The 27,915-nt window shown below is 33.8% G+C and overlaps 1 protein-coding gene across 7 annotated transcripts; it reads left to right on the forward strand.

The window, feature by feature from the left end:
* The first annotated feature begins 11,425 nt into the window (after window positions 1–11,425).
* On the forward strand, window positions 11,426–26,195 carry LOC137821530 (ultraviolet-B receptor UVR8). 7 transcript variants are annotated; one of them, XM_068626167.1, is made up of 14 exons: window positions 11,426–11,872; window positions 12,688–12,764; window positions 12,931–13,009; window positions 13,234–13,293; window positions 13,456–13,557; window positions 13,902–13,995; window positions 17,825–17,867; window positions 17,970–18,015; window positions 18,115–18,161; window positions 18,236–18,338; window positions 18,423–18,477; window positions 18,595–18,698; window positions 25,306–25,385; window positions 25,497–26,195. In XM_068626167.1, exons 1-14 carry the CDS (start codon window positions 11,632–11,634, stop codon window positions 25,611–25,613), a joined length of 1,248 nt encoding a protein of 415 aa, XP_068482268.1. In that variant the 5' UTR covers window positions 11,426–11,631; the 3' UTR covers window positions 25,614–26,195. The 7 variants fall into 7 exon arrangements, with proteins under 7 accessions (XP_068482268.1, XP_068482267.1, XP_068482269.1 ...); XM_068626166.1 differs by having other exon boundaries at window positions 25,762–26,195; XM_068626168.1 differs by having other exon boundaries at window positions 18,245–18,338; window positions 25,762–26,195.
* Window positions 26,196–27,915: the final 1,720 nt, after the last annotated feature.

Genomic DNA, 27,915 nt, shown 5'->3' on the forward strand with positions numbered 1-27,915 from the left:
TAATAACAAAAGAGAATATATTGTAACAAATTGTATTCTCTCTTTGTGTAATAGGGTTCATACTTTGAACAAGAAAAGAAACTAAAATGATTTTCTCATCTATGATAATCTGAATGTTCAAAACGTTTTTTTTTTCTCAAATAAAGAAGAATCATAATCAATTATCCCTTCTTTATTATCCCTTCTTTAGGAGTGTAGTTGCTCTCAAGGGTTACTTTGGATCTTTGAAAAAAAAAATCAGTATCAATTCTTTCTCTTCAAATAAACATCACTCATTATATATATTTTCAATTACTCAAGTGTATGTATAACGTAAGGGATGAAGAAATTTTCTCTCATTTGAAAAAAAAATATATTGAAACCATAATATCTTAATCAAGTGACATCTTTTTTTTAGAAAATTGACATTTAAATGTTTAAAATTCTATTTTGATATGAAAAAAAATGAATAATTTACACACTATCCATTTTGGTGATAAAATTGTATATATTAACAAATAAGTATAGAATGAATGATTTTGAAACAATAAAGTTTCATAATTTCCTTTAAGTTAATGAAATATAAAAATAACCTTGATATAGACAAAATATTAGTATGTGATAGGGTTTGTTACACATACATATTCTTTTGTGTTCTTTTTGGAGTCAGACAGTTGCTTAAATTTGTGGGATAAAAAGTGTTTAGTGTAGTTTGTTTTTAGGCTGATTACTTTTTTTGTCACTTCATTAAGTGTTAAAAGTCAATTTAATCTAGTAGTTTTAAAAAAAATCATCCTAAGTTTTTCTAAAAAGTATGCAATTTTGCTTTTGTTAAATTGACATGAACGACATTAAGTGATGATGATGTAACACACAGAGTGACACTATTATGCACACATGAACTATGTAGTTAGATACAAATGGGACACATCATGTATAAGGAATTTTCTGATGTGGAAAATCTCTCTTTTGGGTGAACTTTTAAGGAGAACAAAATTAGGGAAAGGAGATTAAGGTTGTACGGCAAGCAGTGATTGCAAGATTTTGAGTGTTGTATTAGGAATTTTGTGGTGTTCATTGCGGTGTTGTTGTTGGTGCGTTCGAGTGTTGCAGTTCGTGGTTAACTATTGTCTTTGTAAGATAAGTTATTCTTCATTTTCACTTTCATTGTTGTGGGATTGGTTGGATTAAGGCTTTATAGATTTAAGGTGGGAATGAAATGTTGTTCTTTTAGTACCATTGGGTTTTTTATATGCGGTTTATTATGTACTCTATTACTTTCAGGCTACTTTTAGAGTAAAATTAGGATTTAGGGTCCCACCATGTGCAAAAAATTGTTTTTTGTGGTCTACCATTTTCTTTTTTGTGTGTTATTTGAAGGATTACTTTGCAATTTATTTGATATTTGTGTGCATATCCATATTTGATTGGGATAGGTTTTATTATTTTTTTATGATGTATAAAGGATTTTTTGACGTTGTGGTCCACCATGGAGGAATTTTTTTAAATATTGGCAGTAAGATGTGTCGATGGTTAGACAACTACATGGTCATATGGCTCAAATATATGCAAATACTTTGAGATAGTAGGCATTTTGAAGGAAATGGGCTATTTAATGATTAAGGGGTTATAATATTCACGTGGTGGGTGTTGTGTGTTAGAAGATAAGTTGCACTTGTTGTTTGATGATAGTGATACAATTGATATGTTGAACATTGCAAACAAATATGGTGAAGTACATTTATTTGTAGTACACACTTTGTCATAGGCTCATCTTGTGGATGAATTTTTATAGAATATAGGGTTGAAAGTGGTAATGATAGAGGGGTTCAAAGCGAGCCTAACTATGACAATGATGGTGACGAGGGTGAGGGTGACGAGGGTTATGTTGAAGAGGATGATGGTGATGAGGGTGATGGTGATCAGTTTGATGCTAATGAGGGTGATAGTGAGAGGTTCATGGTGAAGATGCATATGTTAAGGAGGGATGAAGGTCAGGAGGGTCATGTTGATGAGGATCATGGTTAGGAAGTTGATGTTGAGGAGGCTTATGTTGTTGAAGAGGGTGATGCTGGAAAGGGTCATGCCAAGGTTAATGTTGAGCTTATGTTGTTGAGGAGGGTGATGCTATGGAGGGTCATGGTGAGGCTGATGTTGGCAACCTTGATGTTAAGTGTGATGATGGACTTAATGAGGGTGACTCAAAGAGTGTGGATGGTAATGATGACGTACACATGGGTTAGGAGGGTCAAGGTAATGAGAGTGAGGTTGATAACAACTTATTTCATGACTTATATAATGAGTTTTTGGAGGGTGAGTATGAGGCATATATTTTTCCTGAGAGTGAATATGTCATAAAGGATGTGGAGGATTATGATATTGGTCATGTGTGACACGATTCTTCATCGTTAAGGGAACCTGATGTTGAATTTGTGGAAGTTGAAGTTCAGAGTGAGGCTTAGAATGCAACTGGTGAGGGATTAATTGATGGGTTTGTTGAGGTTGAAAATGTTAATGGGGTGAGGACTACTTTAGAAAGGAAGAGGTAGATAAGTAAAGGAAATGTAAACAATCCCATGAAAGGTTATGAACCTAGTTTTGCAGATGATTAGAATCATTGGGTGATGATGATAACCCAACTGCAAATATACGTGTGAATGATAGAGGATTGTCAAATATCGAGTGAGAGTCAGAGGAATTGGACAGTGTGGAAGAAAGTGAAGAAGGTGATGATAGGTTAGGAAGTAACGGTGGTCAATTTCCATCTTTTACAATGTCCAAAAAGATGGCAGATTTCCCTTAGGATTTAGGTACCTATTTCACAAACAAGGAAACTTTCAAAGATACAATAAGAACATATATTGTCCAATATGGGAGAAATTTAAAAATCATCAAGAATGATAATAGGAGAGTTAGGGTTAAGTGTATTGGAGCCCAAGAAAAGTGTGACTGGTTTGCATATTGTGGCTACTTACCATCAACCAATTCTTGACAATTAAGGAAAACCAATGGCATTCGTAGTTGTATTAGACAATTCAAGGTAAATTTACAATGCTTATGCAAACCCCATCTATATAGCTACACAATAATGAAGATTGATATTGAGACATTCATGCACATCAGAGCAAAACTCTCACTCTCCTACAAAATAGCCTTTGAGAAACTCTTAATGTAGGAGGAAATAACCACCCAACATGCATAAAAGGAGAAAATCTCCCTGTAATGAAACCTAACCTAACTTATGTGTACATTCCATTTGTACCTAGCTACATAGTCCATGTATGCATAACAGCGCCACACTATGTGTCACATCATTACCACTTCACGTTGTTCACGCTAATTTAACAGAAGAAACTAAATTGCATACTTTAAAAAAACTTATGACAAAATTATTTTTTTAAAAAAACAACTAGATCAAATTCACTTTTGGCCCTTAATGTAGGAACCAAAAAGATAATTAATCCTTGTTTTTATCTCTATTTTTGAGGAAAATGTATTAGATAAATTCCATGTATGAATTGGGTGTTTTAGTTTTTATAAAGAAGGATTGTATTTTCTAAGGAGTAAGTATCAAAAGAAAAATTGGACTAACCTATCTATATCTAAAGGTTTGGACATTCCTTAGATGTCCCAATTATTTATTTCATTCTTTATTGATAAAAAAAAATAGTATGTGATGAAGTTAATAAAGAACATGATTATTTTAGGTATTGTAAATGATTATTTTAGGTATTGTAAATATGAAGTTAATTTTGTTTTTACAATAAGACATATATTACACAAATGAGGGCATGTTTATACATGAAAGAGTATACAATAACAAGGTATAATATAACATAATAGTATTAAATTTTGAGCTTAAAGAACATAGATTAATGAAAGGAAGGGGAGTGAGGGGAAAGGAAAAGCAAGAAAAAAGAGACTCACACTAACACTCATTCAGAAACCCCACTTCCCATTCACGAGTGATTCAAGCAAAACTGTGTCCCCATCTCAACCCAAGAGCTGTTTATTTATTCCTTCACTTTTTTTTTCTCATTGACCTCTCTACCCACTCTCCAAACCCCATCACACGTAAGTCTCCACTCCCCACTGCCCCACCCACCACCCTCATTCCGTATATCGTACATCCTACATAATACTACCATTTCTTTATAACCACAAATCATTCCCCTCCATCGCTATATATTATCCCTTCCTCCTCTGCTTTCTCCACTTCCACTCACTCTCTCTCTCTCTGTTTCTCTCTGTTTTCAATTTTCAATTTTCAATACCAATATCCCAACACAAGCAAGCATGCAGGAAGAGAAGAAGATGAAGGTGAAGAAAGGGTTCTTGGCTGTTCAAGTGGGTTTAGACGACGACGACCAACCTGGTTCCTCTCCTCAGAGATTTGTCATTCCTATCTCGTACCTTTACCACCCTCTCTTCAAGCGTCTTCTCGACAAAGCTCACGAGGTCTACGGCTACCACACCGATGGCCCCCTCAAGCTTCCCTGCTCCGTCGACGATTTTCTCCATCTCCGTTGGCTTATCGAGAAGGAGTCCTCTTCCCATCAACACCCCCCTAACCAAACCAACCATCGCCTTCCCCACGCTTTGCACTTCCACTCCTGTTGAGGCTTCTCCCCTTCTTCTTTTTCTTTCGCTGTTTCTGTTCATACACCATATAGCACTAGTGCAAGCTAATTAGTTAGGAATTCACTCCATCGCTCTGTGTTTTATTGTCCAGAGGGAAACTTAATTGAAACAACTCAGAGAAATTTATCTCTCTGTTTCGATCACTTCCGATTCTTTTGCTCTCTGTCACTTCTTCTTCTGGAGAAAATCTCCAGCAATATGAAACCTCTTCAAGAGTTCTGTAACGATAAACGTTGAAAAAATTATTAATAGAACTTATCAAAGCTGAATCTGTGAAATTTACTCTGATTTCTGCGTCGGTTGCAGAGGATATGGAAATATGTTGGAATTCTCCTTTAACTTTTTTCTTCCAATGTTTTCGGGTATGCTAATCATTGTTCCCGCTTGAAAATTGAAGAGTGAAGATGTGAAGGATCAACAAGTTGTAATACAAATGATTGATACATAGATTAACTCTTTTCATAAATTATTCGCATTATTCTTTTATAAATATTTATAAAAAAAAATAAGAAAACCACTATATATATACCTGGTAAAATAAAAGATATATGATGCACCACTATTTTAGAGAAACATTCGCTTTACAACTCTTTTTCTTAATTAAATATTGTATTATAATATAATAATTCGGATAAATATTCTTTAATAATGGTTAATGAATACATCCGCCTTACATTTTTTTAATAAAATAATAGTTTTTAAATTGTAGAATGAATGTAAAAAATGAGAGAAGAATGTCAATGTATAATTACTTAAATAATAATTATATATATAACTGTAAGGTAAATGTAGAAAAAATTATATAAAAATGAATCCTGATTTATTTAAAATTAGTTTAGTTTCTTCATAAAAGTAAATCATCAAAGTGTACCTTAAAAGAGGTTTTTTTTTTTTGTAACGAGTAAATTAGCTACTAGTTTAATTTACTAGTTTATAAATTAGTTTAATTGAAACATAAATGTTTGATAAAAAATTGAAAAATATTTATTTTAAAAGCTTTTAGTGTAAACTACAATTACTTTAGTTAACTTCTATTTGGCTTCTAGAGAAGTTAATTGTAAAAATAGATAAATTGATAAATAAATAAATAAATAATTTATAAAATAAAAAAAAAAATATTAATACTCGTTAGATCAACTCATTTAAATAAAATGATTCACCCAAATCAAAAAAAAATATACAAGTTTTAAAAAAATAGAAGTACTAAAAGATTTAATAAAAAAATCATTATTTAAAAAACCTAAAATTATAGTTACATAATAATATATTTTTTAGAAGCACAAGTTTATTTATATAGTTATATTTTTATACCATTTTACAAATTTAATTATAGTTACATTTTATTAACTAACTTACTAAACGTTTATATAATCTAATAAACTAGTTTATTATTTCGAAACTTATAAACAAAAAAAATTATTAACTATGATATCAACTAGTTTATCAATTAGTTTTCTCAAATATACCCCGATTCCATTAATAAAAACTAAAAGACAATTCATAATATTGTTAATTACATCATTTTGTTTGAAGTTGGTTAAGTTTAACATTGTCAAACTAAGAGTGAATAAACTAACTTCAAATTACTCCTAAAAGGATGATTCTGCAACTGACTTTGCTTTTTGGAACATTCACAACTCTTAACCGCTGCAACTGCTCACATCATGCTTTTCATTTTATTTGCTTGCTTTACCATGATGTTCTTAAGTAATAATAATAACCCTTTATTCTACATTTTTTAATCTATGCATTGTGGAAGAATATCCCCTAAAAATAATCTCATTTTAAAAAATTGTTTTAATCTATGCATATATGGAATAAAAAAAATAAAAGTGTAAAATATCACAATGAAAATACATAGTTATGGAGAATGGTGAAGATTTTATTTTATTAAATTGAAGCAGTTTAAATAAATAGGACTTTTTCAATTGAATGAAAATTACAACAATTTTTATTAAGTTAAATTAGTCTAATTTTTTAAATTAACAAATCAAAATATGTATTTGATTTAATTATTTATTTAACTTATGTGGTTATCATTTTTTGTATACACTTATATATTAATTTTTTTAATCGTAGTATTAATATAAATTATTCTTTATTGAAATCAATTGCTAATGTCATCGAGAATTTTGAACGAATATAAAATAAGTATTTACATATTAACTCATATTTAAAGTAATATTATTGAAATTTGAACACAACTTAAATAAAAAGATTATTTCAATGGGCAGCTACATTTATATATTAATTTTTTTTAATCATAGTATTAATATAAATTATTCTTCGTTGAAATCAATTACTAATGTCATGAGAATTTTGAACGAATGTAAAATAAGTATTTACCTACTAATTAATATTTAAAGTAATATTATTAAATTCAAATAAAAGATTATTTCAAGCCTTTCGAGCCTTTTATTTTTCGGTGATTCCTTTCTGCACCTATAGTTTTCATATGCATTTATATTTGGGTGATTAAAAGATCAATTTCTATCATCTTCACCCTTATGGTTGTTGTCCCCTCATCATCGTTATTTATTTGTTGTTGTCATCTTTGTCTATTTTGTCATGAATTATAAGAAATATATATTTGAATTGTGAATTATGTAATTGCATAAAAAGAATTTAGAGTGTGCAGTTTAGAAGATATTTTTGTGTTATAAAATCTAAACTTCAAAAAATTATTTCTAAATTGTATAATTTAATTTTTTTTATAAAAAATAATTTTTGAATTACACGATTCAAAAGTGAAATAAATTTATGAATTATATAATTCATTAATTTCAAAATATATAATCTAATAAGCTGTTTCATGTAAAAATATAATTTATAAATTGTGTAATCTAAATGTAAAAAAAATAAAATTGATTGTACAATTTAAAAGTCATTTTTATTTTTGAATGATAAAATTGATAAGTTTTTTTCATAAAAAAAAATGACTTAGCTATTACAAAATCCAGAAGGACAAAGTGAAGATTTTCATATATTTATGAAAGTGTTGAAAAAAATTATGGCAGTGAAAAAAGAAATCTCCTATTTTTCTCATCTTTCCAAATTTTTGTGTTTTGTCTTTAAGTCTTCCTTGGACATGGGCTGCATTGATATTGGGCTTTATGCGTACACCACGTCCAAAAGTTTGAAAGAGGGCTGCTTGTTCCTGCACCTCCATATATTATTGAGGAACCCCATGTAAAAAAAATAAATTAATCTCTTAAAATCCCATTTTCTGTATATTTTGGATTACATAATTCGAAAGTCAAATCCATAAGCAATTTAAAAAAATATATATTATGGACTACACAATCCACAAACTAATTTTGGATCCGAAAATAGCTTATGAATTATATAATCCAAAATATATTTAAAACAAATGGTATTTTAGATTACATAATCCAAAAATATTTTTTGGATTTGAGAGTAGTCTATGGATTATGTAATTTGGGTTTGAAAAAAAAACTTTCAGATTATATAATTCAGAATATAAACAACACTTTAATTTTCTTTTTAATTTTTTATATAGAAAGACATTTTTTAAAAAAAATAAAAATTATGAAGGCTGACAATAAGAAATAAATAAAAATTTTATATTAAAATATATATACAATAAAATTAAAAAAATAATAATAATTAAATGATAAATTATACTATTAAAACGTGTAGTGATACGGTCCGTACGATCAAAATCTTAATTCGGTACTCGGTCTAAATCGACCGATATGACCAAAATCATTATGTCTAAACAAGATTAACGAGACTAATCAGCGATCAAGCACTGGGTAATGCACTCTTAATCATGACCCAACTCCCTAATCTGGCCCAATAACAAAGAGTCCACAGTAATCATATAAATAGACACAAATTCCAAGAATCAGGTACGTTATCATACAGTACTAAAAACACCAAGTGTCGAATATCAAATTCTTACTTTAGCGTTGGAGTACCTTTTTGCAGGTATCATTCGAGACCGGAGCTAGCAAGGAGGAGGAATGGAGGAGCGAGTGTGAGAGTTCAGTTAGGAGGAAAGAGCAAAGTGTAGACCTACTGAGGAGTGGTTTAATCGTTCTCTTGGTCCCAACCTCGTTCGAGAACAATTGACGCCCACCATGGGGCTGAGAGAATTAGCGTATAGAAGAGAGTAGATGGTGTCAACCATAAGCATGGTGAACGAGAAGATGTATGATACTGAGCAAATGGCGTTATTGGTGTCTCTGTAGAGAGAGATTGTCGAGATGAAGAGAAGGAATGAGGAGACTAAATGGAAGAATGAGGATGAGATTTTGGCTCTTCGAAAGGAGAACGAAGAGATGAAGAGGAAGTTTGTGGAAGGGGGTCCATTTGTCGGGCCGACCAACCATGCTGGGAGGTCCTTCACCACTCCCACCGACCTTAGAATTGTCGATGAGCTGAAGGATAAGATCCACTCCAAGAGGCTAACTGCGAGTCCTATCTGAATAGGTCGATCCCTACGACCGGTACTCTGGACATGACCAACCGACATGCATTCATCGACTCTGTGATCGGAGTACCACTACCGAGTAGGTGGAAGAGCTTTAACAAGGACCGTTATGACTGACCCTAACGACCACATGGATGTGTGCACCACGCACATGAGCTTGTACACCTCAGACAATGCAGTCCTGTGCCGAGTGTTCCCCACCTCGTTGAAAGGAGGAGCTTTGATACAATTCAAGTAGCCAAGAAGATGACCAAAGACTCGATAGGCAATTCACATTGTGAATTATGTTTTACAACTTTTTTACAATTTTTATCATATAATGATACATAGTCAAATGATAATTTTTTGTTTGACAAAATCTAGGTTTAAATTTTTTTCCTTCTTAGGTTAATATATATTTAATAACATGCAATTTTAATAGGATAAGGAAAGAAGAAATTACTTAGAGATTTTTATACTGGCATGTCTAATAGTGCATACTACATATAGTTCTTAACCAATATATTGATTTATTATGTAGAGTAACATTGCAAGTTACAACACAAATATTATTTCGTCCTAGCCACTCCTAGCTAACATGTTCTAGTATTGTTTTGGAACTATCCACTCCTAACTAACTCACAAGTATTCTTTACACTATCAATTATGGCTAAAAAGCATAAGCGTTGTTTTGGAACGTACACTTCTCGCTAACCCACTAAGTATTCTTTAACAAATAACTACTCATGGTTAAGACAAATGTTTATCTAAGATGTGATAAAAAAAAGATCACAAGTTTCTCTCATTACAAATGGTAGCATCTTTCAACGTGTACAAAGTTTAAACTCTCTCTTCTAGTTTGTTAGACAAAACAATGTTCTTTACAAAGGCTTTAGGGAAGAAAAATATTTTAACAACATTTTGTCATTTTTAGCGATTCGAACCTGTTGCTCTTATTCTTAAAGGTTAACTTTATATAGACGTTAAAAAAAAAGGTTGTGGAAAATGTTTTTCTAACTATTGAGAAGCTTCAATTCGTTAGAATGTCTTTTTTGCATTTGAGCATGTTGATCATAGAGGATGCATTAAATGCGCTCCATGCATGCATTAAATGATTTTCTCCTTTTGAAACAACATTCTAATAGATAGAAAAACTTATTAGTCATTGGTTAGAGTGCCTTTACTCAAAGTTGTCTAAAGGACATGACCGTATAAGGTAAATAGTATTTTCTAATATTGACAACGCAAGTGTTAAGGAGTTGTTGAAGTACACCAACTTTAGCTCATGTTGCAGAAGATCGTTCATGTGCCATATGCTTTCATGAATGTTCTTGACAGATGAGGAAAAAACATTTTCCACAACATAAAATAAGTATAAAATATTTTCGTGAAGTATAGTATTAACATAATATTAAATGTGTATTATTTGAGTAAACAATGTTTATCAACTAAAAAAGACTATGTATTTCTATGAGATGAAACACTTCTGGATTATATAATCCATTATAAAGAAAAATCTTTTGTTCTACCAAGTCTAATATTATTTTATGCTTTATTGTTTAGTAATGCTTAATCAAAATCTAATGGTTAAAATTTTTTCTCAATAATATTATTTTCCTGGATTTTCATTTGTCAGGGCTAGCCCACAATTTACTACATAATAAAACAAATTTGAATGAAGAAAAAATTATTCCTCACAAACTATTGAATTGTTATAGAAAACTTTTTGATTTGTCACATTTTATTTAGATTTATAACTTTAAGTATACATATGTATTGAAATTTATACAGAAAAACTTATTATTATGATAAAATGTAATGTGAAAATATTTTTATGTACATATGCATATAATATATTATTAGTTAATATAATATATAATGAGTATTATATATAAAATGTTTTGAAAAAACGTACAAATATTAGTTTTTTATGGATAATAATATATAGTGACGTGAAAAAACGATTAAGAAAAATTTGGTTGTAAAAATAAAATTTTAAAAAAATTCTAATAATTTTTTAACATCCGTTGGTTTAATAATTTTCACTAATCTAATAAGATAAAACTTTGTATGAGTTAAAATATAATATAAAATCTTACCTATGATAACTATTTAAAATTTTTAAATTGCTACAAATTAAAAAAAAACTGAGGATCGAATTAAATTTTTAAAAATAAATAATGAAACTGAAACTCGTAAATAAAAAAATGATAAGTATTTTAAAAGAATAAAATAAGAGTTAAATATGAAATAGTTTTACAAGACTAAATTTTATTTTGAGAAGCGGGTTTCTTATCGAACACAAGAGGGTTAAAATGGTAAATTACGCTTGGTATCTCTACAAGGTTCTAACCATAACTAACAGCCATTACCAGAAGAACATAGCAGACGTTGCAGCAGCGTGAACCGTGAAATGTTTCTCTGTGCTCTCACTCTCTCTCTCTCTCTCTCTCTCTCTCTCTCTCTCTCTTCAATGCGTTATTGGTTTAAGTATTGAACTGCATCTATTCGCTTCATAATTCTTCCTCACTCCAACAACGTCCTTCTTAACGGACTACCCATTCCTCTCACCACAAATGTGGCGTGGAAGTTTCTCCAAATTCGCCATTAGACCTTCGGCTCTAGGGTTTCTGACGCGGTCTTTCTCGCGCGAGGCGGAGGGGAAGAGGTTCGCTGCGTTGTGGGGGAACGGCGATTACGGCAGATTGGGTCTTGGCAACTTAGATTCGCAATGGAAACCCGTCGTTTGCTCCGCCTTCCGCAACCAGACCCTTAAAGCCATTTCTTGCGGCGGGGCTCACACTCTCTTCTTAACTGGTTTCTTCTTTTATTCCTCTTTATCAAATTGGCTATTCTTCCATTTTCTTTTATTTATTCGTTAAATTAAATTGAGAATTATTAATAAAAACGGAATATTGGATCGTTTTCTTCTTGATTGTTATTGTAATATCAAGACTTCGGAAATGTTAGTCTTGTGTAGTACTATGGAGTGCAATTGTTTGGGGTTCGTGTGGGAATTTTGTAGGGTTGCGATAGATTTTTTCTTGGGTTCATTGGAATTTGAATGTCTTTAACTTCCAGCCTATGAAGCTCTGGGACACGCTTTTAAAATGGTGTCTCGCATCGGACACTTACATCCAGAGGATAAAGTGTACAATTCAATTTTTTTTTACAATTTTAAAAAGGATGATGTGATTTTCTAAAAATTCATAACTTATTATATAAGTTTTTTTTATGATTATAAAAATAAAGAACAAATTATTATATATAATAAGGAATATTTAAATTATATATATATATATTATTGGAAATATTTTTATTTAATATCCTATTATAGTTTTATATAATACGAAATTTTTTAAAATTGTTAATTTTTCTTTAAATGAATTTCAACTAAAGTATCTTGTTTCAGTGATGATGATTATCATATAATTCATAATAATGTAATATATAAATTCGTGTTCTGTCCTATATATTACACGTGGTTTAGCTCAGTAATAATAGTCTTCTATGTGCTATTGGATTGGATGATACAATATGACAGTATTTAAAATTGGTGATGAGTCTGATGACTATTGAAGAGTCTTGGTGATGTCCGTGTAGGGGCTCACAATACTGTCTTCCTTCCGCAGATGATGGAAGTGTATATGCAACTGGTCTTAATGATTTTGGGCAGCTTGGTGTCTCAAAGAGTAAGCACTACTCAGTGGTATGATTTGATTTGCCTTTTTTAGCTGTATTTTTTTGTTTGGTGAACTTATCACTATCGCAGTAGATTGTTTTTTGTTCGACTGTTGATGAATCATTCCCACTGGACATAAGTAGGAACCAGGAAAATTTACTTGACAACATTTTCCATGTTTTGGATATCTTAGGAGCCACTTCGTGTTTTTGGAGAGGAGAAGAAAATTATGCAGATCTCTGCTGGTTATAATCATTCTTGTGCGATCACAGGTCGGTGCTTATGCATGCTAGTGTTCACCTTCAAAAACTTGTATTTGATATTGGATATTTTTTTTCGTACAAGTTTTGTATTTGATATTGGATGCCTTATTTTTTCCTCCAAAACGAGTATTTAACAGCTTTAAATTCTTTTATCCTCTGAATTTCTGCATATTCTTTACCTTCCTATTTTTAAGTTTTCCCTACCTCCACCTTCTCACTTGTCTCTGTTGTAGTGGATGGAGAACTTTACATGTGGGGAAAAAATACAAGTGGGCAGCTTGGATTTGGAAAAAGTAAGAACTAAACCTTGTATTAGCATTTAATGGACCCAGAGAGGTTTTTTCTCCTGAACCTACTCATATTATTATGTTTAACTTTAAAAACTTGATACTCTAGAGCTGTTAGAGGTGTTCAAAGAAAAAAGGATGGCAGGTAACTGTTTTGTTGAAATGTAGGGGCCCCAAATATAGTTCCTTTGCCTACTAAAGTAGAGTACTTGGATGGAATCAACATTAAAATGGCAGCTTTGGGTTCAGAACACACTCTCGCAATTAGTGGTATGCAATAGATATACTAAATATTCATAATATCTTCTCAATTGTTGTTATCGAGTTCCTCTCAGCAAGCATGACTGTAAATTGTACACTAAATATTCATAATATCTTTTCAATTGTTATTATTGAGTTCCGCTTAGCAATCATGAATATAAATTGTACACTAAATATATATTTTCTCAATTGTTGTTATTGAGTTCCTCCTAGCAAGCTGATGTAGATTCTACACTAAATATGCATAATATATTCTCAATTGTTGTTATTAAGTTCCTCTTAGCAAGCATGACTGTAGATTGTACACTACTTATTTATAATATCTTCTCAATTATTGTTTCTATCTTTGCTAGATGGTGGGGAGGCCTTTAGTTGGGGAATGGGAGAGTCTGGCAGACTTGGTCATGGCCACGAGTCAAGCATCCTAGGATTCTTCAAAAGTTCCAGGTTCTGCCCCTTCGTATCTTTAACAATTTTAGTCCTCATTAATTTATATCTCTGCTATTTTTTATATTATGTTTAGGAAATTGCGTTTTATCTCATGTGATTTGGCTAAAAAACACTTTGACACTTTGTGGTTAAGTTTGAACACTTCACCTCCTTATTGTTTCCCTTTTAAAACATAACAAGCCATGTGCTATTTTCCATCCTTTGCTTTAATGGAGTGTACATTTAGAACTTACTATAGAAATCTCTAATTCTCATTCTTCTGTCACCGATTGATTAGTCATTTTCCCACCCTTTTTATTACCTTGCACTTACGGGTGAGAATGGAATAGATCGCGTGAGAGAGGCTTGTGGTTTAGCCTGCATTAGGTCTGGGTCAAGTAAGGCTTTTTAATGGAATGAACTAGGTCAAGATGTTTGCAAAAGTATATTTGGTTAAAGAGATCAAGTTTTAGATATTTGGAGAAGTCTATTGGTCTAACAAACCAGTCTATATGAGTAAATATTTTCTTGTTATTATTGTTATATTAAACTTTATATAATGTATTAAAATCATATATTTATTTACTTCTATAAATATTAAACATGTTGATCTACATATAGAGTCTAGCCTATGACTTGTTGAAAGATAAATTAGGCATTATTGCAAAATAGTCTTTTAAATAAACATGAAAGCTCTTTATATATAAAAAAAAAATATACTTTTAAATAAGTTATCATGGAGGTCAGTTTAGACCCTAAATTTAGACTTGCATCATTATAAACAAGTTAGGCTCGATTTTTATAAACCCTAATTCTATTTTTATCTCATGACTTGAGTAGTAGTGGTTTTAATTCTTTAGTTTATAATTTGTTTTTTACATTGAGTTTTTTTACTCTGGTTTGAAACCGGACCATCTGGTTGGACCAGTGAAGCAGTCAGGTAACCGGTTCAAAGAAATCATAAAAGTTGCCTATAGAAGAACCAGTCAACATAGACTTTTAAATAAGTTATTATGAAGGTCAATTTAGACCTACAGTTAGACTTATATCATTAAAACAAGTGAAGCAAGATTTCTATTGATAGCATCCTCTTCATTCGGTTGGTTTTCTTGAAACATAACTTGGAGTTGGCAGCAGCTAATGGAGGAAATGAGTCAAGGAGAGCTCCTATGAAGCTATGTTTTCCTTGGAGTTGCTGTGAGGTGTATGGAGAGTGATTGGCGAGGCCATATCACTTGGAAAAGAAGGGAGAGATCAAGAGATGTCTATCCTAGAGAGGCTAGACAAAGGAGAGCTAATGGCTTGCAAATTCAGCAACATAACTCTATTATATTTGATCTGAATTTTCATTAGCCAAGCACCTCCTCCTTTTATAGGTAAAGAGGCCGGCCAAGCTTACAAGAAAAGAGTGGGAAAATTCAACCAAAAACAACTAATTCAAACTTGGCGCCATCCTTGAGTCACACAGCAAGCATGAGTGAGGTGTGCACCTTGTGTTCTAATTAGGTCTAATGACCGGCCTAGAGTTTAATGTGGGCTGTAATTAAGCCCAATTATACTATAGGTAGGTTTTATAAACCTAACCCTAATCCTAATCTACTCAAGACCAAAATACAAGCGAAAATTCTATTATACTTTTAAGCAAGAAATTTAAATCATACTCTAAAATATACCACTAGGTTATGGCTCCTTCAAACATATATAAGAGAATGTCTCTTCCATTAGTAGTAGAATTCAAGAAGGGATTCTTCTAGCCATTGTTCTAGATACGCTAAGGCCTCTGCCATCATCTATAAACCCTAATCTCTACCTATTTCCGTTTCTGTCTCATCATGCCTTGGATAGTTGTGGTTTTAGTTTCCACAGTTTATAATTTGTTTTACATTGAGTTTTTCCCCTCTGGTTTGAAAACTGCATCAGACCGGCTGGTCGGACCAAAAACCAGTTCAAAGAAACCATAAAATGTCTTATAGAAGAGCCAATCAAAGAAAGAGAAAACCGGTCTAAATCAGTTTAATTTAAGAAATATTTAATAATACACTTTTTAAAACTTAAAAATAAAATAAAAGTAACATAAAGTATTTGTTATTATCTTTTTATTCTACTTATAAACATGTTATTATTAATAAGTATTGTTAAATATTATTGTTTTTTATTAATTTAAGTATGATAACATACTTTATTTGTACTTTTATATGTATGTTAAATGTTCAAAACCTATATAAATTTACGTTTTACTTTAGCATAATAGACTTATGATATTAAATTTTTTAATATTATTTTATTTATTATTTAGTCATTATATTAATTTTATTAATATTGGTTTGACCACTATTAAACTATTGAACCTTGAACCAGTGCTTTAACCAGTTCAGTCACAGGTGCATTTAAGCAAAACCTTATATCAATCAATTTCCACTCTTCTCTTAGAGAAAACTGAATTGAGAGAAATTTTATTAATTGTTGAACAACATTACAAGTATTTATAGTATTTGCAAGTTGTGTGGTACCACCTAACACCTATGTGCTACCGCCTAGCATTGATATATGAATATTACAATAAACAGCTTTACACTAACATACAAGTAAACAGGTGGACAGTTATACACTAGCAATTCTCAGCTAGACACCTGTGCATTAACATACAAGCAAGTAGCTCTGGACAGCTGTACACCATACAAGCAAACAGCTGGACTGTTGTACACTAACAATTCTTACTAACACCCACCCATACCTGATCTTAAACAAGAAGCTTTGAGAAGCATAAAGAAAGCTACATGTTCATTTTCATAAAAATACTGTTGAGGATATTGGCCACATAGATGCATATGTAGAGTGGGGTAACCTTAGATAATTTGAGTGACTGCAATTTGGGTTGTCAAAAAAGACCTCCTCTATATAATATATGTAGGGTGTAACCTTAGGGACATAGATTGGCTGACTGTAAACAGTAAGAGAAAAACAGATACAGCAAAAAAGGTATAACATTGATGATTAATTGAGAAACATTAATTTTAAAAACTAGATTATACAAAATCTGACTAATAATTTAGCTTATATAGAACTTGAGCCAAGTTAATACACAATTTATAGCGATTAAACCTAAAAGAGGTGCAATTTTCTCTTTTATGTACTTATTCATTTTTTGTCATTGACTTTCTTGTTGCAATTTAGTGAATTGGTTACATACGGAAGCCAATTTGTTTATTTTCGTGTACTTGAGTTTTAACTGAAAGATAAAAAATGGTAGTTCTCATAGCTTTTAACCATGTTGAAACATAGTGTTATTTTATTATTATTTCTTTGTATGTACCCAACTTTAGGGTTAGGGTTTAAGGTAAGTGTCTTACCTGTTTTTGTAACCTATATATACATCAATCCAAATCACAACAGTGTAGGCTGACTACACTGTTTTCTCCATCTTATTTATTCAAGTAACCAATTTGAGTTCTGTACAAAGACAGTACAATTAGAATATATTTGAAGAATATATATATATATATATATATATATGCATCAATCGAAATCACAACAGTGTAGGTTGACTACACTGTGTTTTCTCCATCTTATTTATTCAAGTAACCCATTTGAGTTTTGTAGAAATACAGTACAATTAGAATATATTGAAGTATACCTTCTGCACTCAAAACATGTCTGGAGAATTTCTAAATTAGAATTGTTTTAAGAGTAAAAATAACTATGTAAACAGTGTCTGTATTTGATGCTGGAAAAAAATTTAATTACCCAAACATTGCTGCTTTGACTATGATCTTATATAAATTTCAATCCTTACCTTGCTATTCTTATTATGTGTTTCTCTGTTGACATGCTTTTTAATATCATGCAGTGAGTATACGCCAAGGCTTATAAAGGATCTTGAAGGAATCAAGGTGTGATGTTGATAGGATTGCCTTGCTTCTAAGATGGTTATATTGGCTTCTAATTTTTAGCTTTGATCTTTAATGTTTTGCTCTATTCTTGACTATGTTTAGGTAAAATACGTAGCTGCTGGGTTGCTAAATTCAGCTTGTACTGATGGTACTTGAATCTAGTTATATCTTCTATCTTTTATACTTTTTTCATGCCCTGTATTATTCATTGCATACTTTCTACCCTTTCTTGATGAAATTTTTGCAGAAAATGGTTCTGTTTTAGTATTTGGTGAAAGAAGAATTGAAAATTTGGTAAGCAATTAGTGTTTTTTTTTCTACTCATTGTCTTCTGCTTGTAATGACTAATATTATTTTCAATCCCTAAGCATTTAAAGGGGACGAGTGATGCAACAAGACCATCCTTGGTCAGTGAACTTCCATACTCTAAAGAAGTTGCTTGTGGTGGCTACCACACCTGTATCCTGACAAGTAATTCGTCAGTTTCAGAACTTGACCTTGTGTTGATTTGTTTGTTATCATTTATTTACTGTTTCATTCTATTTTCTTCTGTAGATTCTGGAGAGCTTTATACTTGGGGTTCAAATGAAAATGGGTGCCTTGGCATTGGGTATTGTTTCATACTTAGACTTGTTAATTGATCATTTTCATTTTCATTTTCGGCATTTACATTCTTTTTTGTAATATGCATGTTAGTGTTCTAATTTTTCAAATTATTTTTATCCAGTTCCTCAGATGTTGTTCATCTACCTGAAAAGGTTCAAGGGCCATTCTTGAAGTCTTCTGTTAGTCAGGTTTCCTGTGGTTGGAAACACACTGCAGCCATCTCTGGTAAAATACCTTGAACAGAAAATGATTGCCATTGAGTAGTTTTTTTTTTTTCTAGTCATATTGATGTAAAGGCTGCTTTCTTTTACTACAGAAGAATAATTTCATCAAGACCATATAAAAGAGATTAAACAAAATATCAAGGAAGCAAAGCTAGCGAATCTCATAACATATTTGTAAGGGAAACCCTTTTAAAGATTACCCGTTCCTCACTGCAATTAGTGGCCAAATATTAGAGGTAGCCAAAAGTCAAAAGCAATACTTTATGCTCATCTTAGATTGAACCAACCTATCCATTAAACATATTAAAAATATAATTAGAAGAAGGAAAGAAAAATAAATAAAAGGGAATTTGAGGTGAATCAGCTCGGACAGGTTTTAACCAAGTTCCAACATTAACTAACCAGGATGGACATAACCTGGATACCTGACTCGAGCCTGTTTTTTAAGCTTCAGTTGATTTGGGTGGGTTCTCGAGTATATCCAACCTATGCCTACCCATTTAAATGGCTAATCATGGTCCGAATAAACTTCTCATAGAAATTTCCTTAGATATGACGGTTACACTTGTTGAAGGTAAGTACATGGTTAATTTAACAATGGATGTTGACTCTAATGATGAGGAAGATTGTCACTCACCTTGCTGTCTCTAGTTCATATATGTTGAGTTTAGAGAGTGAGTACGGAAAACTTGATTGATTTTGATTTAGGTTACAATAAGCATCTTTGTATATAAATTCTAAATGGACTAAGTGGGTTTCGTAGGCAAAGATAAATGGGTTCTGCTTCTTGAATACTAATTAAATGCATTTAATTTGTGATGCACAAACTCGTTTATCATATAAATTGAATGTAATTCTAATAGTTAAAATCCCATGAAGTGACGAGGCCAGACATAGGAAATCATACTCATTGTTATGTGTAGATTTGCTTAATTATTTGGGAAAATCTGTTATTTTTAAAACAAACAATAAAATAAAATAACTCACAATAAGATTAAAATAAAATAAAAATAACTTAGTGTAGGATTTTGATTGTAAATTATTTTAAATACCAAAAATCCCAACCCAAGTACACACTTAGACTGACTTGGGAAACCAGACCAGACTACTGGACCAAATTGCCCAAACCTTGTCAATACGGAAAAAGAAAAGTTCATTTACAATTATAATGACGAAGGAATTGATACATGGTTTAGTACTACAATAATTAGTAAGAATAAGCTTGTCAATTGTAGCTAACTATTGTGGTTAGCTTCACAAATAAGTAATTAAATTTTGGAAGAGAGAAGCTATAAAATTTTTCTCTTTTCTTAATATGATTAAAATTGCACTTAATCTTTTCCTTTGCACAATCCATCTTGTATATGAAACACATTGCATGCTTTATATCTGAGTCCACCAATCTTCGGACCACCACAAGAGGGGGGCGACAACTTTTTCCAAAACCAATGTTGTCAAACTTGTAACTCAAAGGCGGATCGGGAAGGGTCTGAAAACTCAACTCGAAGATCGTAACATGACTCAGAAGAGTTACTACTATACATAACATAATTAAAAATAGATTCATAATTCATGAAATGGTCCACATACATAACATAATTTAAAATAGATTCATAATTCATAAAATGGTCCAAATATATAACATAACTAAATGGTCCAAATACATAACATAATTAAAAGTAGATTCAAGATAATGTTTAATACAAAGAAACTATTCAACAAAATCATTCATATTAATCATAGGATAATCATCTCCCTCCTCCAAAAGATCTTCATTTTCATTATCATCAATTGGAGGAACCTCCAAATCATTAATGGATGGAGCAGTTGTTGCTCCTCTACTAGCATCATCTTCTCTAACTTCAAGTTGTATGTCTTCATCTAAACCATGTAATGTTTTATTTTCCTCCGCAGTCCATTCATCATCAAAAGAAAGATCATCAATAGTATAGTCTTTTGTTTTTCTAACATCTTTCCTCTTCATCAATCTTGAATTAGTCATCACAAATACCACATCATTCATGGTCATTTGGTGTAAATGATTTCTTTTCTTAGTGTGGACCTAAATAATTATAAAACTGGTTAACACATCATATGGTCATCTAAAAAATAATTATAAAATCACTTTTAATAATTTAAATTCTTACCCTTTCAAAAGCACTCCAATTACGCTCACAGCCAGATGATTTCTTTTCTTAGTGGGCACCTCTGCTCCTCACACCCTTATCTCTGCCACTGCTGCGCCCTCCCCTACTCCTTCCATTCCTGCTGTCGCGGTCCCTCTTGCCGCCACCCAAGCATCACCCGCTCCATTTCCCTATGAGAGAAAGGTAGTGGAGATCGAATCTGATGAGGACTCCGTTGAGGGGCCGGTCTTCAAGAGGCTTAGGCCCACGACGGCAATGGCCTCCCACTCCTCCACTGTTGGCTTCCCGGCGTCGCTCCGAGACCAAACGCCAAGCGCTTCCTCGCCCCCTGACCTCTTCGTGCTTGAAGCTGGTGGGGAGAGCACCCCTGCCATCCCATCTGCCCCCGAATTGTCCGCTGTCCTGCAACATGCCCTCAAAGGCTTCCAACTAGGGGTGACGGAGGAAAAGGCTGGGTCTCAACTTTGAGGCTCTCCTTGCTCAATCCAATGCCCTCATAACTAGGACTGAGGCGAGGGTGGCGCTAGTAGAGGCCAGAGATAAGGAAGAAACGGCCCTGCTGGCTCGTGCGTTCACTACCCGCGAGACCGCACTGAAGCAGGAGTTGACTAGCCTCCGCCCAAGCTGAAAAGGAACTCTCGAAACGACTTCATGACAAGAGCCAAGAGGCTGTCGAGCTGGAGGCAAAAATCCTGCCCCTGCGAACCCGGGCCATCGAGTTGGAAGAGGCGGCTGAGGCATCCCAAGCTAAGATGGTGAGGCTTGAAGATAGGTCCACCAATCAAGAAGTGCAACTGGGTCGTGTTGAGACCAAGCTCCTCCAGCAAGCCGAGAGGTTCAAAGAAGCTTTGGCTGAACTGACCGAGGGTGCTGTTGATGCTTATGCCGCAGGGTTCGAGGACGCCCTTGCTCAGGTTGCCTATGCGCACCCCGAGATGGACGCTTCACCCTTCGCAGCATCAAACCGTGTTGTAGACGGGCAGATCGTTCCAAGGACTCTTCCCTTTTAGCTTGTACTTGGTTGCCAAACAAACAGTTTTTATTGTTTGCTTGTAACTTACTTGCTCGGATGCTTAGCTGCTTTAACTCCCTTAATCTTGAATTGACCAAAAACTGCTCTTTATCTTATTCAACTGTTAACTTGTGGTGCCTGGCACCGCGATGCTTCTACTAGCGCCTTTTGGTACCCTGCCCTTGCTGTATAAAGCAAAAAGGGGGGTTTAACTGTGAACTAGGCCGTTCAGCCTTGGCGTTCTCACTCGAGGGGAGAGGCATTCTCCCCGAACCTACCCTTCCACTCACGAGACTTTGAACGTAAGGGAAACAATTCCTTGACTGACCCCAGCTTCGCTCAAGGGCGAGGAGGATTTATCTGGGAAACTATTTCGTTCAACCTTGGCGTTCTCACTCGAGGGGGGAGGCGTTCTCTACGAACCTGCCTTTCCACTCGCGAGACCTCTCACGCAAGGAAAACAAGTTCTTATCTGACCTCAGCTTCGCTCAAGGACGAGGAGGATTTATCTAGTGAACTATTTCGTTCAACCCCGGCGTTCTCACTCGAAGGGGGAGGCGTTCTCTACGAACCTGCCTCTCCACTCACGAGACCTCTAACGCAAGGAAAACAAGTTCTTAACTGCATTGTACAAAACTCAAGAAAACATTTCAATTGAAAATTATTGGGTGACCTCGATAAAAAACCTTTATAAGGGAAAAAGAGCGTCCCCTAATACTATGTACAACGTTTTTGCTTAACTGAAATAAAACTTGAAGTTGATCGCATTCCATGTACTGCGATGTACTGCGCTCTGAATAGCTTGGTGAGTTGTGGGAACGACGTTACTTGACCATCAGGGAGGCTGATGAACCAATCCATCGTTGTTCCCAACAGAGTGCTCATGAACAATTTGCATCTCACCGCGTCGGAGCCCCCATGATTTCTTGTGAGAACGGCATCGGAAACTCCCTAGGTGGCGTCACAGGTTCTCGACCTCCTTCCTCACGTCCGTCTACCTGGTTTTGCAGATCCCTGCACAATTCCTCATTTGAAAGGCGCAGTTCTTCTTTGGTTGCCCGCGATGCCACCAAATCAGCCTGGATGTGTTCTTGGTTTGCTTTTGACGCAACCACTTCTTCTTGAAGGGCCTGCATCGTTTCCATAACCTGTTGTAGGGTGAGGCTTTCGCCTCCGTTTGGTGCAACAGGTCCTTGCCTCGTACTTCTCATCTTTCTAGTTCTTGCTTGTGGGACAATGTTTTATATCGAGCCCCACGGTGGGCGCCAAATGTTCTTGTCGGTTGACCGCAAACACCTTCGTGCGTCTACGAGAGTCTCACGCCCAATAATCCTTGCGTTCAGATGTGGTATCCTTTCGACTGAACACTTGAAAACACAAAGACAAAGGACACCCTAGAGGCCGTTTGCACTCCGATGCTCAAGTCAATCTTAGGACTAGGAAACACCAAAATTGTTTTTTTACATAAGACTGTCACTGTGTGTTAAGCGGCGCAAATGAATAGCATACCTTGCTAAGTTTGTTACTTCCCTTTATATAGGCTGAAACTAGGGTTTGCACTATTTCCATTACCCAAAATAGGCTTCCTGAGGGGGTGGGCCCCAGTGCCGCAGTTACTCACTCTTAGGATAACCTAGCGCGTGGGGTTCCCTAACTGGAGTGCAATCTCTGACGGGGTGACCACCTGGATGCCTCCTCGTGCACCTGATCTCTAGGGTCACCCGCCTTGGGAGCGCCCTAGCTATTCACATGTCATGCATGCAGCTCACCCCTGGAACGTGACCTTCACAGGACGTGTCTTTCCAGTGGCTCTATGCTTGTGTTACGCCTGAACGCGTCATCTGTTCCACACGCATAGACTCTCGTGACCTAGGCTTCTCCCTTACTGATAACTGGTACGTGATTTGGGATCCACCTTTCGTGGTCCAACTCTGATGTTCGAGTCCCCGATGTCCGACCTCTCCACACTACTTAGTGGTACATCGATACATCCTGGAGACCAATGTCTGACCACACTTCGGTTCCTTAGCGCACGTGCCTCGCGAGACACTGGCCCACGCTGCTCGTGGGACCCCGCTTACTTGGCCCCTACATTACTAGTGGTCAACAACGCCTGAGGACTGGTCGGTACAGTCCTAAATCCGCATTCAACTAAGAAAAAAAAAACCTCTTACCGAGCAAGCAAAAACAACACAACACAAGACCATCTCTTTTACTTAATACCAGATGACCACCATCACATATCAGAACTCAGATAGACGCAACCACCGTAAGAAAGGAACGCGAGCACCACACGACACAAAAGAGACAAACACATACGATCGCAAACAAAGGCGAGGCGAGGTGAGCAACGATGAACATAGGCAACCAAGAAAATGATGAACGCAAAAACACTTTAATGAAATGCTCAAACCCTAATGTGACCCAAAAGAGGTTAGTTTATTTGATTTCCAGTTTACAAACGACATTGTTTTGGGTTTAACAAAAAAACCCTCTAGACTCGCCAACTCGTATGCAAACTCGCGAGTTTAACCGAGTTTGCTCTAAAAACGAGTTTGCTACTGAGTTCACTTGTCCAGGGTGAGTGGGAATGTAATGGTTAGCACTATTTGACGTGTTGAATATTCAGGACAAATCAATGTAAGAATACATCATTATCAGGATGCTACACAATAATGGACTGATTTTGAAGGCTATGACCAAGAGCCCCCACTTTTGGTAATGTATTAAATAGTGGAATACTGAGAAAGAAATAACTATCTATAAATCAAACCTTTGATTTACTAGATCACAGGAGACACCGGGCATATATGTGAGGAATGTGAAATTGGAGACTGCACGATCTAATAACAATGCTGGATTCCTGAACCGTCCCTACAGTATCAAACATGTTTCTTGCAATTGGAACATTTTACTTTGCACCATCATATATATACAAGTTATGATGAGTGATTCCTCCGACAGCCACATAACCAAGTTGAGAAGTTGTGTTCTGTCTTCAAATTTACTGCTTTTTATTATATTTGTCATGAATGCCGGTTATCTATTTGAATTTCCTTAGGAATAAGGATTTGTGGACTAAAAATTAGTGATAAGTTTCTTGACTCCTGGAGGAACTTGATCATTTTTCTAATTCTTTTCAGTATCTGTTGATGATCTACTTACCTTTTCTTTTCAAGATTAAAAACTGCATTTCCCTAAGTGTCAGTGTTAACTGCAACATAGTTTACATATTTCTTTAGAGCTGTAGGCTCTCTATGGAGATTTGATGATGTAATACATAGCTCCTTTTTTTCCAGATTTATTTGATAAAGTTTTGTTTAAGTTCATTTATTTGATAAAGTTTTATATGAGAGCTGTATGCTCTCATATGTAAGACTTGTACTTGATGTTTACACTGTACTTGTAGATGGAATTTTCATTTATTCTGGAATTTTCATTGCTTTCAGAAGGAAGAGTGTTCACATGGGGCTGGGGAGGTTCAAATGGGACGTTCTCTGAAGTTGGACATTCTTCTAGTGGACAATTGGTATGCTTCTGCTTCTCAAATAATTTATATGTCCTATTATCAGTATAAATGTATGAAAAGAAAGGTTACACATTCATACACAATGGTCCGAATGCCAATTCTGTGACGTAGGATGGACAACAAAAGAGAACCAAGAATCCATCTAGATTAACGAGAAATTGTTCAATTAATAATGACTTCCGTATGTATATAAAATTTGCCGCAAGCACACGCAAGCTTTCTAATTGAAGACATATTTCCTTAGAGGAAAGTGCGATCTGATAAGTCAGACTGATCCATCTCTTAAATTAATTGATTAGTTTATTGCCTTTAATATTGCTAAGTGCACTGTTATCTGCGTTGCGCAACTACAAATAAAGTTTATGCCTTGGCTCAGGGTCATGGAAGTGATGTGGATTATATAAATCCTACAAGAGTGTGCTTTGGAGAGGAGGTGAAAGCGTTGCAAGTTTCATGCGGGTTCAATCATACAGGTGCTATACTGGAATATGCATAAGTTGTCTGCTCCAATAATTAACAATTAATGGTAATTCTTCAAGAAGATTCAGAATGTGATTCATCTCCCGGTGTTTGTTCTATGCACCGCTATATTAATAAAAAAAAATATACATCTTCTAATCCATCCGGGAGGATCCCGGAAGTTGCATGCATATACTGTACACATGTTGTATTATACCATTCTTTTCTCAGAAATATATGGTCACAAATAAAGCTTCGTAAATGTAGAATACTTGTGTAAAGAACGAGCAAAGAACGTTGCTTCAGATAAATTATGCAAGGGAATGGTTGCATAGATAAGCAAAAAGTAAAGTTTATAGTGTTTTTTTCTTTCCTTTTTTATTTTTGGTTTGCTGTGTTACTGGTACTTTCTAAACAGAGATAAATGCGTATGTCATTTGGCAGTGCAATTATATGAGCCTACAATATCTTGCTAATTGTCACCCTGTGCATATATGCTTATCCACCAGCATCACAATTGAAAAGGCATTTCGTCAATTGTATGTTTTTAGAGATTCTCACGGAACCACCACTACATCCATTAAATAGGGGAATGGGAATCCCAATAACATGGTACGGTGGTGAGATGATTTTCAAATACTTATGGTTTGCCCCTTTTTATTGCACGATAGAAGGACCAATTAATACTATTATTGCACCTCAAGTCAAACTCCTTCCTCCTCTTTATCTTTTGACCAATAAGACCTACTTTTTTAGTAGATTTTTATTTTATTTCATTTATAACACTTGATTCCAATCTAAAATATTTATAAATTTATTTTATTTGACAAAAGTGATGTGGGTGAATGAGACCTTCCATTGGCTCCTTTTTAATGTTTTTAAAACATTGCAGCTTGAAATAGTTTGGACCCCTGTGCAATAGCCTACTTCAACATCGATTCCTTTCTTCACATATTAACGTGTGTTTTGTATTTTCAAGATTTTAAACATACTATTTTAATTTAATATTTCTTATAAAATAGAGTTTCGGGTATATTTTTACATACCACATAGTATTATTCTAATCTGAGATGGCACATTCTCATTTGCATGTGTACCCTGTGATACTGTATCGTATATGATAATAAATGTCTGCGCTGATAGGTCAATACTTTGGGAGATAGCCTTCTATAGTTTAGATGATAAAGTGTCAGTCATTTCCCTCAACCGTTAGCAGGTTACGATTGTGTTATCATTATTTCTTTACTTTCTTTTCTTTCACTTTTATGTTTTAATATTTCTATTAATTTTATAAATATGGAAAATTAGTAAGCACACAATGTCACTTATTTTAATATGATACTCTTTTAGGTTTTCTTTGCATTAGAGTAGGGTAAAAAGGGGAATAAATGAGGAGGAAAAGAGAATAGAAATGAAAACTAAGGATAAATGAGTACTGAAAAAGTTAGTAATAAATGTGATTGATGTCAATGAAAAAAATTTGTTATATTTTATTTTAATAATATTATATTATATTATTTATAATAAATAAATTGTAAATATTAATAAAAAATTAATGACATAATCGATAATGTTGTAATTGTTTGTCTTTATTTTAACTCAAATATTCGGTCTTAAATGAAGAAAGTTACAATTTTTTTATTCTAAATTTTCATGTTTTTTTTCTCGTTACAAATTGTGATACTTAAAGTTACAACAAGACTTAATTTTTGAATTCTCACCATGCAAACAATACGTTATTTACTAAATTTTATCATTATTTTTCAAGAAAATTTATAAAAAATTCTTGACTTTCGACCTACTTTTACCATTTGAAATTACCTTCAAATTCATTCTTCATTTCGTGATCTTTCATAAACCTTCTAGGTACAATGTGGAACTTAGCCCTTCTTATTTAGATTCTTTATATTCTTCTATGCGACACTTTGCTAGTTTGAGTTTTCTTTTTTTAGATTTACTAGACTTGCCATCTATATCAGCACTTTCAGGTTTTGCTTAAATTTTTAGGTTTGTTGTGTTAAAAATTGCGGAATTTTTGGATTTGTTGAGTTTTTTTTTAATTGTTGGATTT

This window comes from Phaseolus vulgaris, chromosome 9 (genome assembly GCF_000499845.2).
Source record: "Phaseolus vulgaris cultivar G19833 chromosome 9, P. vulgaris v2.0, whole genome shotgun sequence".
Taxonomy (NCBI): domain Eukaryota; kingdom Viridiplantae; phylum Streptophyta; class Magnoliopsida; order Fabales; family Fabaceae; genus Phaseolus; species Phaseolus vulgaris.

Coding starts and splice junctions, on each gene's coding strand:
- LOC137821530 (XM_068626163.1), top strand. CDS start 11,632: ATGTGGCGTGGAAGTTTCTCCAAATTCGCCATTAGACCTTCGGCTCTA. Junction 18,016..18,114: donor AAATTCAGCTTGTACTGATG/GTACTTGAATCT, acceptor AAATTTTTGCAG/AAAATGGTTCTGTTTTAGTA. Junction 18,339..18,422: donor CCACACCTGTATCCTGACAA/GTAATTCGTCAG, acceptor TTTCTTCTGTAG/ATTCTGGAGAGCTTTATACT.